At 40.8% G+C, this 17,912-nt stretch overlaps 1 protein-coding gene across 4 annotated transcripts in view; it reads right to left on the minus strand.

The window, feature by feature from the left end:
• The window catches only part of LOC124132249 (netrin-1-like), a 60,137-nt gene extending 46,138 nt beyond the window's left edge, over window positions 1–13,999 (minus strand). The window contains exon 1 of one of the 4 annotated variants that reach the window (XM_046496100.2): window positions 12,327–13,999. In XM_046496100.2, coding sequence (XP_046352056.1) covers window positions 12,327–13,359 — 1,033 coding nt within the window. In that variant the 5' untranslated portion in view covers window positions 13,360–13,999. The remainder of the gene's footprint in view (window positions 1–12,326) is intronic. The other 3 variants (XM_046496113.2, XM_046496091.2, XM_046496107.2) reach the window with 3 other exon arrangements.
• Between the last annotated feature and the right edge of the window lie 3,913 nt (window positions 14,000–17,912).

Consider the following 17,912-nt stretch of genomic DNA (forward strand, 5'->3'; position numbering starts at 1 on the left):
ATATAAAACGGCACAAGAAAATTGCACCAATTGAATTATACCCTGGCTTTCTCCCAATTTTTAACTTTACAAATGACGTTACCCTCTTTGACGCGGTGCCAGTCAAGATAACGTTTGGGGGTGATTCAACCTGGAGACAGGAATTGCCTTTGATGGTTCCTACACTGCCGAAATACAAGGTGGGCCAAATCCCACTGCATCCTCCTGGGGATTCTGGCCCTTCGTTATAAGCATAATACTGATATTTGTGTTGCTTATTATCTGTACTTCAGGATGTGCGTCAATGTTATGTATATGTTGCGGGGGCGCCGCCGTGATACCATCACCGCACGTGCGTTCCGCGTTCTAGTGTTGTCCCTCGTGACCCACAACCAGCTTTAGCGATGGCTGGATGCTTGAGAAAGAACATTTCCGGGTTTAAAGCTTTCCTATCTCCGTATCATTTGGGTGTTCTAACTTGTCTTGTCATCGTTAAAGTAGCGACTGGGTGAAATACACACATAAGGTAGACACAATCTACATCTATACGGCAATATTGCTGCAGAAACAAGAGAAAAACGCCTGAAAGTTGTTCCTGGTACACTGAAGCCATAATCTTTTGAGAGCAATACATGTGGCTTGTGTGCTTGGAAAAATATGACATAGCCAGGTGGTAAAAGTTGGGAAATGTTGTTTGTTAATGTCACTGATCGGTATAGAACCGAAAGAAGGTACATCGAGTCAGCCTTGGTTAGTATAGAGAGAGAACGGGATACATTTCAAAGACTTCTAGAGGAGGCAATGAAAGCAGCATCTAAATTTTGGTTTACTTTAAGATCTAAACGAAAATAAACTTTTCATTAAAACTTAGATCAGAGGGATGAAACCAAATCATTCAAAATTTGTTGTAGCTGGTTTTATGATATGATAAAACGATAATTAGACCAGGGGCATGAAACCAAATCATTCAAAATTTGTTGTAGCTGGTTTTATGATATAATAAAACGATAATTAGACCAGAGGCATTAAACCAAATCTTTCAATTTTGTTGTAGCTGGTTTTATGATATAATAAAACGATAATTAGACCAGGGGCATGAAACCAAATCATTCAAAATTTGTTGTAGCTGGTTTCATAACATATTTAAACGCATAAGTCTTAACAGTAACGTGCTTCATCATCTTGCTGTGAAGAGCTGGTATGGGTACAGAGGCCTCATACTGAGATGGTCTCTGAAGGAAATGATTACGCTGACAAACCAAGTATTATAATCACGGCATAATTTTTAAGACATGAGGAACTTGGCTTCTCAAAATGTACTCATGCTCGGGTTCGAACCTGGAATGTTAGCGTGCCGCGTAGACGTTCACACTACAGGATTACCCTTACACGCAGGAAACCCGCAAGGAAACCAGCGGGGAAACCCACAGAGAAATCCGAGGCATGTTTGTTCTGAATGCTAAACTCGGTACGCTGTACATTCCAATGAACAGAGGCTCCATCATCGGACTAAACAACACTGTTATGTTTCTGTGGCAAAACCGCCATGGTCCGTACGATGGAGGGTGTGTTATGGAAAGGTTCCATTGTTGATACTCTGTTTAAAAACAGGAGGGGAAAGCGCAAACAGAAAAAAGCAGACCCGAGAATACATTACATTCTCAGTTCATAACATCAACACTTTCAATGCACATGCCATGTCATCACTATGGTGATAAGTCTGTATAGAGGAACATACTGCACTTTATCACTGAAGAATGCGCGGAAACAAACATGAGAAGTGTGTAAACGCAGCATATGGAAGTATAAAGTGCCACGCAGAGACTCTTGGAGGAAACGTGTGTTGTCAAGATAAAGCCCACAGGGAACATGCCACGAATACATGCATCGCGGATATATGCTCTTGTACATTGATGTCAACATATTTATTGCTCTTGGTGATGACAATAGTTCCACTCTCGGTGCTAATGCAACATATACCGGCGCGTGAATGAAGGAGGGTGTGACAAGAAGCTTGAAATCCCTCTCCGTCTTCTACAGTACAGTGAATCGAAATATTCTGCACATTGAGATAAGAGGTTAGAGTTGCATAACGTTGTCCCGCTAGGGGTCAGTAATATATCTGACAAGGCTAATTACGGCATTCTTGACCTTACTTAAACTTAGATATATATAGGTATATTTGAGTGATGTATATTTGTTATTGAAAAACGTTGTTCTAACTTCTTTTCATACACGTATATGCCACAGAGATTTTAACATGTCAAAACGACCCGTGAAGATCCGGGTTAGAATAGGTCTTCAGCAACCCATGCTTGCTGTAAAAGGCGACTATGCTTGTCGAAAGAGGCGACTAACGAGATCGGGTGGTCAGGCTCGCTGACTTGGTTGATGCATGCCATCGTATCCCATTTGAGTAGAACGATGCTCATGATGTCAATCACTGGATTGTCTGGTCCAGACTGGATTATTTACAGACCGTCGTCATATAGCTGGAATATTGTCGAGTGCGGCGTTAAACAACAAACAAATAACATCCCAAAACGAAATGCATTTTAAAAAGTCTTCTATACATAGAGACACACAAACTGCAAACATACTTCAATTCCAAAACAAGATTCCTAACAGAATTTTACACGAAGCAGTTACATGCGGTATCACCAGACTCCGATATATCTAGATGTGTGGCACTTACGGGATACACTTAAATCGTGAGAAGATAGGGTCACGAACATCGGATCAATTGAATCTGTTACAACCTCCGAGATGGTTATGTTATTATCAGCCCCAACACAGAGAGCTCAATTGATTCCTAACAGAAGCCGCAGCAAGTCTGTTTTGCCAGTCAATGAACAAACGCCAACATTTTATGGTAATCTGCTCTTTTCTGCACCACTGGATATTCGCAGATATAGCCTGCGATAAGAGCGCCTAACAGATTTATGTTCTATCACGGAGCATGCGTACCCTCTCATCCCCACGGCGGCTACGTACACCTACAGCAGAGAAGTTAGCGTCAATCTGGTCATTTTTGCATTTATCACCAGAATTGACCATTTACAGGCATGTGGTGCCAATTCTGTTAATGATGTATTTTCCTATCTATAAGAAGCAGAGATGAAACAGTGTACACGTACCGCCGACTCGACAGACGGTCGATATGTAACTAGCGCTAATCGTAACAGTATATTTGGAGAGCTATCTTCACGAGCGGGCGAGATGTAAAAGTGATACTAGTTTTAAAGGCGGATCGAGATGTTATCGCCTAGCCTCACAAGCCGTGGAATCTGCCGCCAGCATCAAGGTGCGAAACTACACGCTTTACTGATTTAGCTCCGTGTACAACCAGATGGCATAGTTGATAATTTCTCTTTATAGTAAACAGACTTGATTCCACAGTTAATTATAAGCCCCGGAGAACAGCGAGGCCGTTGAATAGTTCGCTTGAATCGGATCTCGGCGATGGACTTACGTAGCAAAGCATCAAAGGGGCATCTTTCCGACCTAACTTAAATACGATGACATAAAATTGCAAATGGCGTTCCTCTTTTGTGATGGGGTATTCAGCTCCGAGTTTTCTATCCTTTTCGTTCACGTGACCTTTTTATTTCAACATTTGAACCCTTAATCGAATATCAATTGGTCCCGTGGATATAATACCCGGGTATATGGGGGTGGGACATATCCCCCGTAGGGTGCAACAGTGATTAGCACACGCTTAAAGCTAAAAGTTAATCCATTCATTGTCGGGGCTGTGACCGAGCATCCTTGCGCCCTGACCATGTATAGCGATATCATGTCATATGGGTCAAATTTTCTCGGGCGGGTAACGTGTACGGTGCGCCGCGTAATGTAACGTGTTTTGCCAACCATCGTTTCAATTTTAACAATGATGAAAACCCACGTATATTTTACCTTGGAATCATGACACGGTAACCATTCATCACATTTCCTTCACACACACACAACACACACACACACACACATATATATATGGTTGCCTTACAATATATTCATCTATTTAAGTTACAAGAACACATACACACACACACACACATTCACACACACGCACACGCACGCACACGCACACACACACACACACACACACACACACACACACACACACCAAAAAGTTCTTGTAACTTTGTAAGGCAACCATTTAGAAGCTTTCCACACGGGAAATGAGAGATTCAAAACTTATCTCATCGTTATATGACTGGGTAAATGCTAAAAGACGCGAGGTATTGAACTGCCAACATTCACCGATATAACGATCAGTGTTGGTCCAAACAGCAACCATTTGCCACGTGTTTTCCTCTCCCCACATGCGCGTAGTTCGTAACGCAATGTCGTTACATCAAGTCCGCTGTTGTCAACAGGGTATTTATCCTAGCGATACGGTGTAGGTGATAAAGCACGGCAATGTGGCCAACACACGGCAAATCCCCCCTCGAAAGTATACTGATTTGACAGAATTGAAAGCCATATAACTCTTCCCTATCACAACAAGCTAAGATTGAGTCGGGATTGTCCTCGGGGTAAACACTGCCCCAACGAATGTTGCAGCCAAATCTAACGCTACCGAGTGAAGTTCAAAGCCGTATCGTGCCTGGTTCCGAGTAGACCTGTAACCTGTGTGTAGTGGGAGACGGGGTTAAGGCAATTCCCATGTCTGTCGGTACAGACGTATCAAGAGAGCAAGATTTATTAAGATAGTTTTCAAGGGGCGTATACTGTCTACTTAAACACCTGAACGCAATGCTGTGCTACACCATACTGTTTTCTGCTTATGGGGTCAAGAGTTTTAGTCATAAATCTCTAATCTTGAATTGTTCGCGTCGTAATAGGTTTCGATGCTGAGGGAAAGTCATTTCTGAACAGCTAAAATAAATAAGATATTAGATTTATTAAAAGTTACACAAATATTCTCAACCTGTGACGCGAGTGGAAGCTGCTATCGTGCCATCAGGATTCCCGCATCGTTGTAAACTAACGAAACCAGTCAGAACCTATTTGTAGCAGGAGCTGATCCAGAGTTTATGTTATATCAGTATTAATTTCCCCATTATCCTGATGAAACGCAAAGACTCCCTGCAGCAACACCCGCTGAGGGCCTACTATAAAGCACCAACAGACTGAACCCAGTCTTCATAACGTATGTAATGGTGGCACGTACCGATATTGGTTTCAACGGTTCATTCTATAGTAGTCAGTGTACAATATATGTTGACGTCTTTTCTATACAATTCTTCAATGGGACACACTTGCATACCAAACACAAGCAGACACCAACAATGCAGGCACTGCCATAACTGAGTTTCGCTCTCACTTTCAAACGTAAGCAAGTCATGCTCGAAAAAAAGTTTTAATAAAGAGATAGGCATATCTAACCAACGTCATATTCACACTGGTGTTTGAATGAACGCGAAATTCTATTAATCACTGAAATTACTGCATAATTCAAACGAGTACAGGCGAACTAAACTGTTTTGAGTAAACGTCTAATGACACTGAAACCCGAAAAACAAAACCAGAAAGGGTCGGTGTATCGCATGGTACTACTATGTCTGAAAGCTGTGTGCAAGGATAAGGAATGTCGTGACTGCTACCGATAGGGCAGGGCATGCTTACCCTTTTCGCGAACACCTGGTGTCATCACTGATTTTCACTGATCCAATCATATATTTTCACCGCTATTTAGCCTTTTACGATCTATGGAATCTGTTTCGGTTGAAAATCGAGACTGGTTACTCTCTGGCGTTGACGTTTATATGTATCTATTATGATGTGATATCGTTGTTGTTAGAGTTAAAAAAAATTAAATGTTAAGCTTGGAACTAAGGCACTTCCTTATAGCTACCATCAGGACATGGATATTAGGTTTTCTCTGAGACCATTTAAACTATGTTATGGTGTGTGCATTCAATTGTCAGTACATTTGAAGAATGTGTCGAAAACGTGTTTAAAAATCTAAGCATCCCCCGGTGCCAGTAACCACTAAAGCGTTCTTTTCAGGCACGGGAATTAATTGAATTACACCGCAAGTATAGATATTTGTCGGGAGAGTTTGGGTTGTAATCCGCCCACATCGGTTTCCCCCGTAAGTGTTTTCGGCAGTTTCCGACATCCAGGTGCAAATTATCGGGGATTGTCGTGGTTGTGTGAAAAAGTACGGCGATGGCCGAACAAGAGGGAAAAATACACGGAACATTCAAGTTTCCGTTTTGACTTCCATACTACAAAAATCTGTCTTGAACTTTGCTAATATCCCTGGTACGACCTGAGCCATTGGTGTTTAGAAAGAGCTAAGCTAAATAACTGTATTTGGATTCTGTTTTCACGGATCTCGTCCGCATATAACCCTTCTGTGCAAATAAAAAATGGGGAGCCCGCTTTAATTGTAAATTTATCCGAATGATAAATTTTCAACAAACAAAAGCTGTATGACGGACACGAATGTTACTGCCACGCTGTACAAGACACAAAATACGGTCGCCATATACTGGTGAAAGATGTTATCTACGTGTATAGTTTACCAGCAAACACATAATCTTTACAGATAGTTAATCCCAGGTTAAAGAGTACACGACTCCATAGTGTATATGTTTACACTAACACCTAACCTAACTTTTGAAGGAATGCATAAACTTAAAGGTATGTTTTATACATCCTCCAAAATCGCAGAGTTACATTAAGAGTACTTGCGGTTTAAATAAATACCGACAACAAGGTATGTGGATTTATATGCTGTGGAATAAACGTTGGGTGTGAAATGAGAAATCATAAGAGTATTACTACGCATTGAGGAAGGAAACCGACTTCCTAAAGTCATTTGAACTCATTATACGACACTTACAAAAGCGAGACATTTCGTTCTGCGTTGTGTTTTTGGTTTGCCACTGGTCCTCGAACGCCGTGAACTAGAAGGACTGAACGGTTGAGTATTTTATACTACGCCCATTAAAAGAAACATTCTCAAAATAGCCATCAAAGGTATTAGAAGTAGTAAATGGTGGAGTTTGTATAGTAAAACATTTTGAACGGACTTGTATTGGACCTGGGAGGCCAAGCCGTTCCTTGTGACGTGGAGGATAAGCTAAGAAACATAATATAGTTTTTACATGTTATTCAGTACGTTCTCACGTGTTTTATGCACTAGATATGTGTTTCCCTGAACAAACTGATTTTTTCTGCCTTGAAGAAACGTTTTATTGGAAGGTATCGAAAGCTTAAAACTATCTCAGCGTAAACACTTCCTTGAAACGTTTTATTTTGAAGGAATCGAAAGCTTAAAACTATCTCAGCGTAAACACTTGCTTTTGAACAGTTCTAATCGTGAAGCAATCATTTCAATACATGTAAGATGTATAAAATGCGTTAAAAATGTATTTTACCATTTGCTTGAATCTCTTTAACAGGAGTAAAATTGATACAATTTCCGTAGCATTCCTTTAATGGAATAGTGACCTTCACTGTAACTCACGGAGAATCTCTGTACACTGTTTGCTAAATTAGTCCCGCATTGTTGACAAAATGGTTCAGATATTACGAAAGACAAATAAGCAGGGATGGGAAGGAGGGGCCACGAGGGTCACACTCTGAATCCCTACCCTTGCTAGGGTGGCGGGGGTCTCCCTGGGTCTGGGGAAAGGCATTTGTTCCGGGGCAATGGGAGAAAGTCCACCAACTATCGGAGATCTCGGATTTCGCTCCCTGCATTGTTACGACACAGAATTGCTTGCTTTACGTTATCTTTCTTCTCAAGTTTAACGAACAAGAGTGATTTCTGTGGCGGGTGATACGCCGGCTTCACGTGGAATGCACAAAACAGAAAACTCCTTCGGCAAAACGTAACAGAAACCTACCTTTTTCTGACTTTTCCCCCCAACAAATTAGATTGAAGGAAAACTCACTTGTGACAGTTAATACGCACGTGTATGGTCTGGTATGGTAGGGATGATATTATATAACCGAGGAATAGGGTATTTCTACTCACAATCATTTGCCGATTTGTTTTTATTTCCAAAATGTACTGTTTTAAACGCGTGCATTCCTTCCTACTCTGCTCGGAGTTTGAATCAAGAATTATAAGCGCTTTAGCTACTTATTCATCAAAGTTTTAATTTCGCACATAATTCGTATCGACATCAGCACTAATAAAGTATATTATAATATATAGTATTATTCATGGTTAGGGTTATTTTACAAATAAATACGAAGATTCGAATAAATACATGTATCGACATTGTATTGTAGTTGTTGCGATTATTTGATAAATTCATGATTTACATGATGGGAAATATTAAAAGTATTTTTTTTTTTTTTTCAATTAATCAATTTGAAAGTAAATTAAACAGATCGCGATATTAAACATTTGTCAATACCTTGCGTAATTATGTCAAATCCGCTTCATTGAAGTGAAGTAATTATGCTTAAGTCGAACTTAATGCAGACAATTCTGAAATTTGGTAATCGCCAAGTAGGGCTATAATTACACGCATGACTATTACGTAATTGTAGAATTAAATTAAGGATAATCCCGGTCTCGGAGCTGGAAACGTGGTGATTTAACAGAACTCTAATTACTTTGTCTATCCTCTATTTATTTTCATCCGTCTTCGGTGAAGAGTTTTGTCCGCCCCATCTGTGAAGCCTGTCAACGCAATCCAACGTCCATCCACAGTATTCAATACTATGACAATGGAGACATTTCTCATTTCGCTTAACATCAACAAATCGGAGTCTATTGAAAGACTTAATTTTCTAAAATCAATTACTGCACATGACTAGTTTCTGAATAAACTTTGCTATCTGTAAAATGTGATTGCTTCCCGTGAATGTGTGATTTAACAGCAGGGAAACCGGCGGAAGAATCGCATAATTTTCAAAGTGAACAAATCCGCGAAAGTCGATAGAATCTTCCGAATGACCGCATCAACCACAAGGCGATTATCTCGCCGCGAGGAAACTTAGGTCGCCATTTCAGCGATTGCTAAACTAGCCAGCTGTCACAGCTGATTATTTAATTCCCCGTGTTTAACAAATTAGTCCATCAGACAGCCCTGTTTGTTTTAGCTTGAGACACACTCGCTACTTTCACCTCCGCGCAGTTTTATCGCCTGTTCACTCGGCAAGCGACGAGCCCTTGTCGCACCCGCGCCAGATACGAGTAATGATGGCGAATTGCTGAGGTTGGAGGCATGAACTTAACACCTCTGCTGATAATCTAGCATAGCAAACGAGCATGTGCATACCCTAGCAGTGTTGATAGGAAATACAAGATGGCCATTAATAAAATAACACCACTGTATGACGGGGCCATCCACTCTCGCCTCTCGGAGTTACAACGTTTATGCGGGATTATAATGATCACACACTCAAATTACGCCCGGTATCCGGTTAATCTGTTATAAACCTCGTGCGGTCTCGAGTGGTGGGGACATGATATGCTCTAATGTCGCTAAAATTCGTACAAATTGTTCACAGTGTTTAAACTGTGGAAGTAGGGGTGTTAGTTACAAACTTTTTTGGCCCCGTTGTGTGTAACCTCGGGGTAAATTTCATGACAGCCAAATAAGTTTATTTGTTGTATTGTTTACGCCCCGCCTTTGTAACTGTAAACAACTTAAAACCATTTTCATGACATCATAGCGGACATATGAACTTTCATCTTTGTTCCCTTGACTTCCGTACCTTCATTTGACAAAAAACAACAACATTCATCTGATTGTAAATAAAGGCTGTGCATCGAGGATTTTGAATATTCGATAAAAACAAATGTGTATTTGATTAAAAACACGTTGTGAAATTTATTTTATTCTGTTTAACATAACACTAATTTAACTGTCATTTCAATTCAATTTAAAGTTAAATCTAATGCTAAAACAGGGGGAACATAAAAAATAAGAAATCATTTAGCATTTAATATTTGTCGAAATAATTTAGAGGCAATCTTTTATCCAAATAATTAAAAGATAAATTACTCTCCCGTCGTTTTCTTGAGCTGAAGGCGAATTAATTTCACATGTGTTTCAGAGATTAAAATCCCATCACGTTGACATAACATTCTTAAACTGTCTTTAATTTACATATTATCAAGCCCCACATCACACCTTCCTAACCCCCTGGGTACCAACCCCGACCCCTTCCTGCACTGATCCCCACCCCAGCTGTGACACTCCCCCGACCCCCGGGCACAGCGCACGGGGGTCAATGAATGACATTCACGTCACTACATGATATTCTGTCCCGAGGGAGCTTATCACGCACGTGTGATTCTATCACGGTACAGTAGCAGGATCGTTACAAGGGGTCAGGGTTGGGGGTGCGGGTATTAGCTGTGGGTGGGGGTAATGTGAGAAAGATGGGTGACATAATCCGTGTAATTAGTTTGGCGTATTGAAATATTGGCATCAGTATCTCCGGGGGAATGTGTTCTCCGAGCTTATGTTACAAACTCTGGTTTATTGCAGTAATAAAATTATTTTCTTATTAGGATTTCAAATTAATCACGATAAAAATAACTTCCCGAGTCCCTACCATTTATATGTTTACAATTAAACGAGTAAACATAACCCCACGTAACTGACAAATTAAGAAGGTATAATTGCTTAGATCTTGTAATGATAAACATACACCTAAAATTGAGTGATTCAATGATACATATATATCTAACACTTGGAGATTGTTGTGAAATGTTGAGATTATAGAAACTTTAGGTGCAGTGAGAAAGTGTACACGGCGTGAGGGTAAGAGAAAGGTGTGTGTGTGTGTGAGGGGGGTGGGGGTGGGGTGTAGTGGGTGAGGGTGGGGTCACGTTTCCTTAACGCAATACAAGTCATCCTCTGGCCTCCAAGGGCCTTTGCTGTTTCCGGTACAAAAAATATGAAATGTTTGCTTGTTAAAATTTACACTTTGTGTATGCATGTGGCTCCCCGAGCAGATGTGCGGGTTACTGGCGAAGCAGATGCTGATACGGGAAGCCCGGAGCTCGCTCTACACAACACGTGCATCGCCGCCATCAAACTTTCCATTGTTTGCGGAAACTTGTGTTTTAGTGCATTTTTAAGACAGTAAATACCTAAGCTTCGGAATACGTAAACCTTGCAACTTGGTTAATAGTTCAAATGGTCCCATTTCAAGCGGTTTACGACTGGAATCTCTTTCTAAGCTGTCGTGGAGGAGATTCGACAATACCAACGTGGTATACCCATTCAGAATTATTTCTGCAAATGGCGAAAGAATGCGATATAGAGCAAACCCTCCCCGAAACATGAATATACGACTTTCTTCCAGAAAAAAACAACATTAACACTCTCATAATGATGTCAGTACCACGTGCTTCATAGTTCGCCATCCGGTCAAAGTGCCTGTCGACATCGATTCTCTTAACGTCAGTACCAGCTCACAAAATATACATATACATGTCGCTCAATACATCCAAATCCTGAAAAGAACTAGTAAAATTCTGAAAATGTGGACGCAGTTTTTAAAAAAATTGTCATTGTGATTTCATGATTTTGTACACTATGCATGTGCACATTGTATGGGTTAAAAACTTGAAGACACAACTCGTTCCAGTGAAACACGTCCCGTGAAAGATTTATGTGTTAGAAACGCGAGAAGCCGAAAACAGGTGTTATCGGAAAGTTGTGCGCCGAGACATCCCAGAACCTATCTACATTTTCGCAGTAAAACCGACTTAATAACTTATGTTCTAGTTCCGTATGTAACACAAATTCTGTACGCTTTTTCTCATACATTATCGCTGTTATATAAAACCCCACGTCAAACATTTGATTAATAGATGACTATGGCGTAATATAGAGAGAATACAAGGCTCTCGATATCATTAAATACAAGTTTTTTCTTCAAACGCCCTTCCTTTTCATTGGAAGTATGACGTATTCAAATGGAAATACTCAGAGCAGGGCCGTTTTGTTTATTTATATTTATCACTTGATAAGATCTGAATTCAAGTTAGGTTTTGTTTATATTCTAATTTCCTTCGCCTATTTTTTTAAAGTGATAAGCTCGCTATACACGAGACACTTATGTACACCCTGGTTAAAAATATTTTATTTACCGTATTTGTTTTTACTCATATCTATTTTAATACACATGTTTATATATTTATATATATTTATTTATGTATATATTTTTATGTTTACATATAAACAACTAGTAACGCTCAGTTTGAGGTCATTCATTCATACAAATAAACATATTGTTACATGTGCTCCGTATTTCATATAGACGCTCAGCTATGTTTAGTTTTAAATGGTTCATGTGCGTGTAGTCACTACCAAAAAGGTTAGATGGAAACAAAGTATTAATATTGAACTTACCAACACACTCATTAGTTTCCCCCGGGGTGGCCCGGGCCCATGGGCGGTCGTAATGGAATGGCTTACACTTCTCACAGTCATACCCAGCAGTGTTATGTTTGCAGTCACAGGCCAATCTCCCGTCGCGATTTGGAATGCATTGAGAAGCATGACCGTTACATTTGCAACGGCCACCGACGGCGAAGTCGCTCAGAGCGTAGTAGTAACTCTCCCTTGCCCCTTCGTCATCCTTCGCTTCATCACCGTAGGTATTTAATTTATTAAACACAATCATAATATCCGTGGCGGTTACCCAGTCCTGAAGAACGGGGCTGTTGTCGAAATCCAGAGCCGATGGTCGTCCCTCAAGGGTACTGAACCCCACCCTGGCCCCGCCCAGGGGATCGATGTTGCTGTAGGCCTCCGTGCACAAAGCTTTCTGTTCGTTAGCTTTGGTGACGACAGCAACGGCATCTTTGCTGTACATCTTTTTGCAGTCGCTGGAGTAGTACTGAAAAGGTATCCATGTTTTACCATAGTCCATACTCTTAAAGATTGCCATTGAATCCGGGCGGGCAGAGCAGAACTGTAAGCTGATGTACGTGAGCTCGTATTTTTTGTGCAAGGACAAGTTTAACGTGACATTCTGAGGGTACTGGACAAACGGCTCGGACATCCAGCAGGTGAGGTTGTTGGGGTTATTGAGGTCCGTCAGGTATGACGGCGGGTGTCTGCGTTTGAGGTGATTCGCGTCACAAATAAAACAGTTCCTGATAACCTTAGCATCGTTGTCCGTTGTGGACTTGCAGTACCTGCTCGGCGGAGAACCACAGGTACTCGACGCTACCACTTCTTTACTAAAAGCAGCATTCTCAAAGTCTGGAACGCACCTCTTGGGCTTCTCATTCTCATCATAGCAAGGATCAGGTGGCGTTTGTTGACCCGCAAACATTTTGATATAACCAGCCGAACACACGTACCCCAGGTAGAATATTAACAGTAAGTGTACCCGGAGTAGCCAAGTGCTACGACAAGTCCTAATGTACACACGCATGGTGTTTGGTACACCAGGGTTGTGTTTCACAAACAAAATCCCACTCTCGCTCCACGATCGGGAGAGTTAGTCGTGTAGAGCATTCACCGTACCCCTGTTTGGCTCGGTTAAGAATCCCAGAGCTGCTATAATCCTCGACTGTTCCTTCCACTCTTCCTGCGGTGCCTCTGTTAAGGCAATGCCCCGGTTCACATTGGGCGGGAGTTACTTGTATCAACCCCACCGCGTTCAGTGATCGTATCCTTGTGATGTTCTCTCCCTCAGCTCTACATTGAGGGGGCACGTGTCAACCCTTCCTACACCGACGGGGGAGAGAGAAATAATGCCACCGACACAAGCGCCGAAGGATCTGACACCACGCGCGTGAGTCGGCTAAACTGTGATCCCCACGCGCTCTATGCGATGTTGTGGCCTCAGACACTGTGACACTGTTGATTATTTCAAAGCTCGATCGTAATTCTCAGAGGCTGGACCTTCACGCCCGTAGTCTAACGTGGTGATAGATAGTCGTATATAGGTGTTCACCGCTTCGGCGCGTAGTAGCCAAATGCCTCGACCGATACTCTATTAATTTGTGGCTGTATGAACGAGGAAGAGCGCAGTGATTGGCACGACTCACTGACTATACCTTGATCCTGGGTAGCTGTATGCGGAGAACAGGGGGTTGGCCCTACAGCTAGGCCACACATTGGCTCCGCCCCCTACTATTCAAGCTGTGTGTCATTCAAGTCTAATTACTAGGGTCCATTCACCGCTGGGCCTTCATTCTTTTACCAACCATTGACTAACATGTCGAAAGAAATGTGATGGGTCCGCACGGTGTGTTTTAATCCGAAATGAGATTTGATAGTGGTTTTCGAATGGGGTATCTTGTACGCTGGTTCAGATTACAATGTAACCGACAGCTCAAGGTTGATAGCTATGTGATTGACACACACACCCCACCCCACCGACGTCCACCCCTTCCAAACCCCCCGACCCACGTCTTGAGACTCCACCCGAAGCTTGACCCACAACAGCCCGTCCCCCTCCCAATTTCACACGTTGTGACAAACCCACAGCGAAATACTACAAGTCTCAAGTGAATACAGATCTATATCGTCCAATGTTTACACTTCCAGGTAGCTTGCAACTGGGTGAAAAATTAGTCGGTTACCTGTGAAATTTAACGCGCAGATCTCCAGAGCAGCTGGGATATCTTTGACCGTAACTAAAACAAACAGAGCTTGAATACACTTCAACTGTTTCCATCCGTGCTTCTGGTATTTATAGAGATATCTCGCCGAGCGGAACACAGCATCTTCCAAACACGCTAACCCCTGAAACAGGAATATAGGGGATAAGCCTCCGCGATACATGTACATTTTCCTCTCAGGGGATATAAAATTTCAATGTTATCGCAATTTCCACTCTTCTTGGCGCATATAGCTGAAATACATTTCTCCCCCGACTGGCTAGGAGCAAAGCCGTTGCCTCATACAAATCCAATCACCCATAAAGCCGGCTTCCATCTGATAGCTGCATCTACATACATATTGTTAGATGTTTAACTAATAGCCGTTTATTCACTATTATTTCACCCCTACCAGGTGCAAGAAGCCATCTCATTTCTATAGGTGTTTATACTAGTACTGGGCCGTGTTTCCAATACTTTTACACTTTGAAAGTGACAGACCCGCCGGTGTATTTGTCCAACTAACACCTGCAGAGAAGGCTCCACACCTCGCGTCCGTATCGCGCCTCTAGGGTCACTACAAGCGTGAAAATATGTTTACACTTATCTTACAATCCGATAAGAGTGTGAGATAAGAAATAGACGACAAAGCGTAGGAATACTTGAAGTGTTAGTCGGGTATTGGGTATCGGCAATACAGACTTGTAGATTGCCACCTGGTTTAGCAAAGCCTTTAAATCACTCCGAGCTTTGAGTCGTGGGGACAGACATGGCTATCAATGCGGAGCGATACTGTGGAAGTGAATTGACTTCTGTGGTGACCGAGAGAAGGGGTGGATTTTAGCTATAAGAGTTTGTATTGTAAATCTGTAGCAGATTGGGTGTGTGGATCTAATTTTACAGAACTGAAAACTAGTTATGTCTCGAGTGTTAACGAATTGGTTTTAGATGCGGTTATATTTGTATTCTTTGTTGTTTATATATACTTTGTAAACCACCCAGGCAGTGTTTGAAATCTGACAGTGATTAATGATTTGTTTTTTAGTTTATGCCAATGGTATATTATTTTTTATTTACGAATTTACAGAAAATAGGTATTCGGTTTTATACGTATTTAAATGTGTTTTCCGATAGATGTGAAATGGAACGTTATGCATGTTTTAACTGGGTATTTTAACGTGGAACATGTATAACATATGAATTACGTCGGTGTCAAAGTTATCGTTCATTCCTTTACAGTTTCATTTTGAGCGTAGCAATGATAGTGTGTAAAGCTCCGACGATATAACACCCTGGTTGATCTTGTTAATAATGTCGATCTGATTGTAAACGTTACAGACAGACAGTCTGATCATTGTATATACGTCTCGCTCATGATACACTGTAATATAAAGTTCGTAAAATATCTATATTTACTGGTTGATCATGCTAATCGCACAGAGATTATGACATACTGCTAATGAAAACATACATATTTATAAAAAATAGCTGGTGAGGATACAAAATAAAAGGTGAGATCTGGGTTTGTAAAAATATAGCACCTTTTTTTTTAAAGTCATAAGAATAAAATTTGGTGATAATAGAACACATGATTGTATAAGTTTATCTCTAATATCCGGACATAAAGGATATGACAATAAAACATGCATTTCATCGTCGATGCAATTGAAATTAAAACATGTTCTTCCTTATCTGGGCCCACTTGCACAAAGCGATCTTAGCGCTACAACTATTGTAAGCCTTTGTTAAAGTATGGGAGTTACGATCATCTTAGCGCTAAGATCGCTTTGTGCAAGTGGGCCCTGTAGTCCCCTGTTTAATCCTCGCTTATTCATGTTAGTTAATCCTACCCAGTGCCGAGATACGCCGAGTCACTGTCTAATTATTGGGTGTGTCCACCATGTCTCTCCATTTATTGCCATATTTGGTAATATTTTCCTACTCCAAGACAAAATCTGATGTTCAGTGATGCACCGCGTTAACGCAGGAAAATGGTGTGGTCCCGCATGTATGAGCTCCGTATCCAAACACCTACCACACCATCATGTAGTTTTCTAAAAACATTGAGAGGCATGCCACCCAATGATTTTAACTTAGAAATTAGAAGACCCAATGCTCTTCTTACGGACTCAGTGACCGATTTTGCCATGGTTTGATAGTTCAAGTCCTCGTTCATTAGAATTCCGAGGTAGGTATAGCTGTTTCTGTGATGACATCTCTATATTTTAATTTAAAGTTTGTTTTTGGTTTTGATGGTGTTCTGAAATGTATATTTTTCGTTTTATCACAGTTTATATTCATATTATTCTTATGGCTCCATGTGTTGACAATAGATAAAAGTAGGTTGAGATCCTCTCCAGTAGCGCCAGTAGAACTATGTCGTCTTCATGAGATAAAATGTTAACAGATTCGCCGTCCACACCCACCCCTCCTCCCATGAAACTTATCTTCATTATCAGTTCATTAATGAATAAGTTGAAAATTAATAATTATAATAATAATAGTCCATTTATATGCCCCCTCATTCAGAAGATTGGAGACACACGTGGGATACTAAATACATGACATATGAGTAATTGAACTCTTCGTGGCTAGACGAAACGTTTAATTGATCTATTCTATACATATCATATAGCATTCGGTGGATGTGTGTAAACCAATGTTAATATAGTTAAGTGCCACACGATATATATATTAATAATTAAACAAGTGGAGTAAGATTGAACACAGTTTTAATTGGCTAGCGCTTTCAACTCGTACCATGTACGAGTCTCATCAGTCCATAACTGAATAACGGACATATAATCCGTTGTTGAAAAATTGCCTCTTCAAAATCACATTCGTGAAACCGGTTAAGTAAATTATACAACTCATCTTTGTATATGTATGTGTGTGTAAATGAAATAGATATGGTTGCGGTTAGTTTTTCCGCGACATAACTTTTATCAAATTAAGACCACAATCTTAAGGTTTGCAAATTAAGATTGATACGATACACGCGCCTGAAGTGAGCGGCTGCTACAGTTCTCTTAGTGGAATTAATTACATGATATAAAAGATAAATTAATCACGAACATTAGATATATGGTTTTCAGATTATCCGCGGACTCAAGCCTGGGTATATATAAAAGCGTTCGGGAGTATGTGTGTGGTGTTTTACGGTGTTTGGGGTAATTTTACATAATATGTTTTCCCATCTGTTAAGTGTTTAGGGTGAAAAGGGGTGAGGATTCCATCATACTTATTAATGCAATGAACCCCAAAAGATTGGCTGTGTCAGAGTGAACTTATGGCTGTGTGACTACAAGCCTCGTCACTACATCATGAGCTTTGAAACCTAATTCATCATATTCGTATCATTTCAAATGTTTATATATCG

The sequence above is a fragment of the Haliotis rufescens genome, unplaced genomic scaffold (genome assembly GCF_023055435.1).
Source record: "Haliotis rufescens isolate VD_foot unplaced genomic scaffold, xgHalRufe1.0.p SCAF_20, whole genome shotgun sequence".
NCBI classification, from domain to species: Eukaryota; Metazoa; Mollusca; class Gastropoda; order Lepetellida; family Haliotidae; genus Haliotis; species Haliotis rufescens.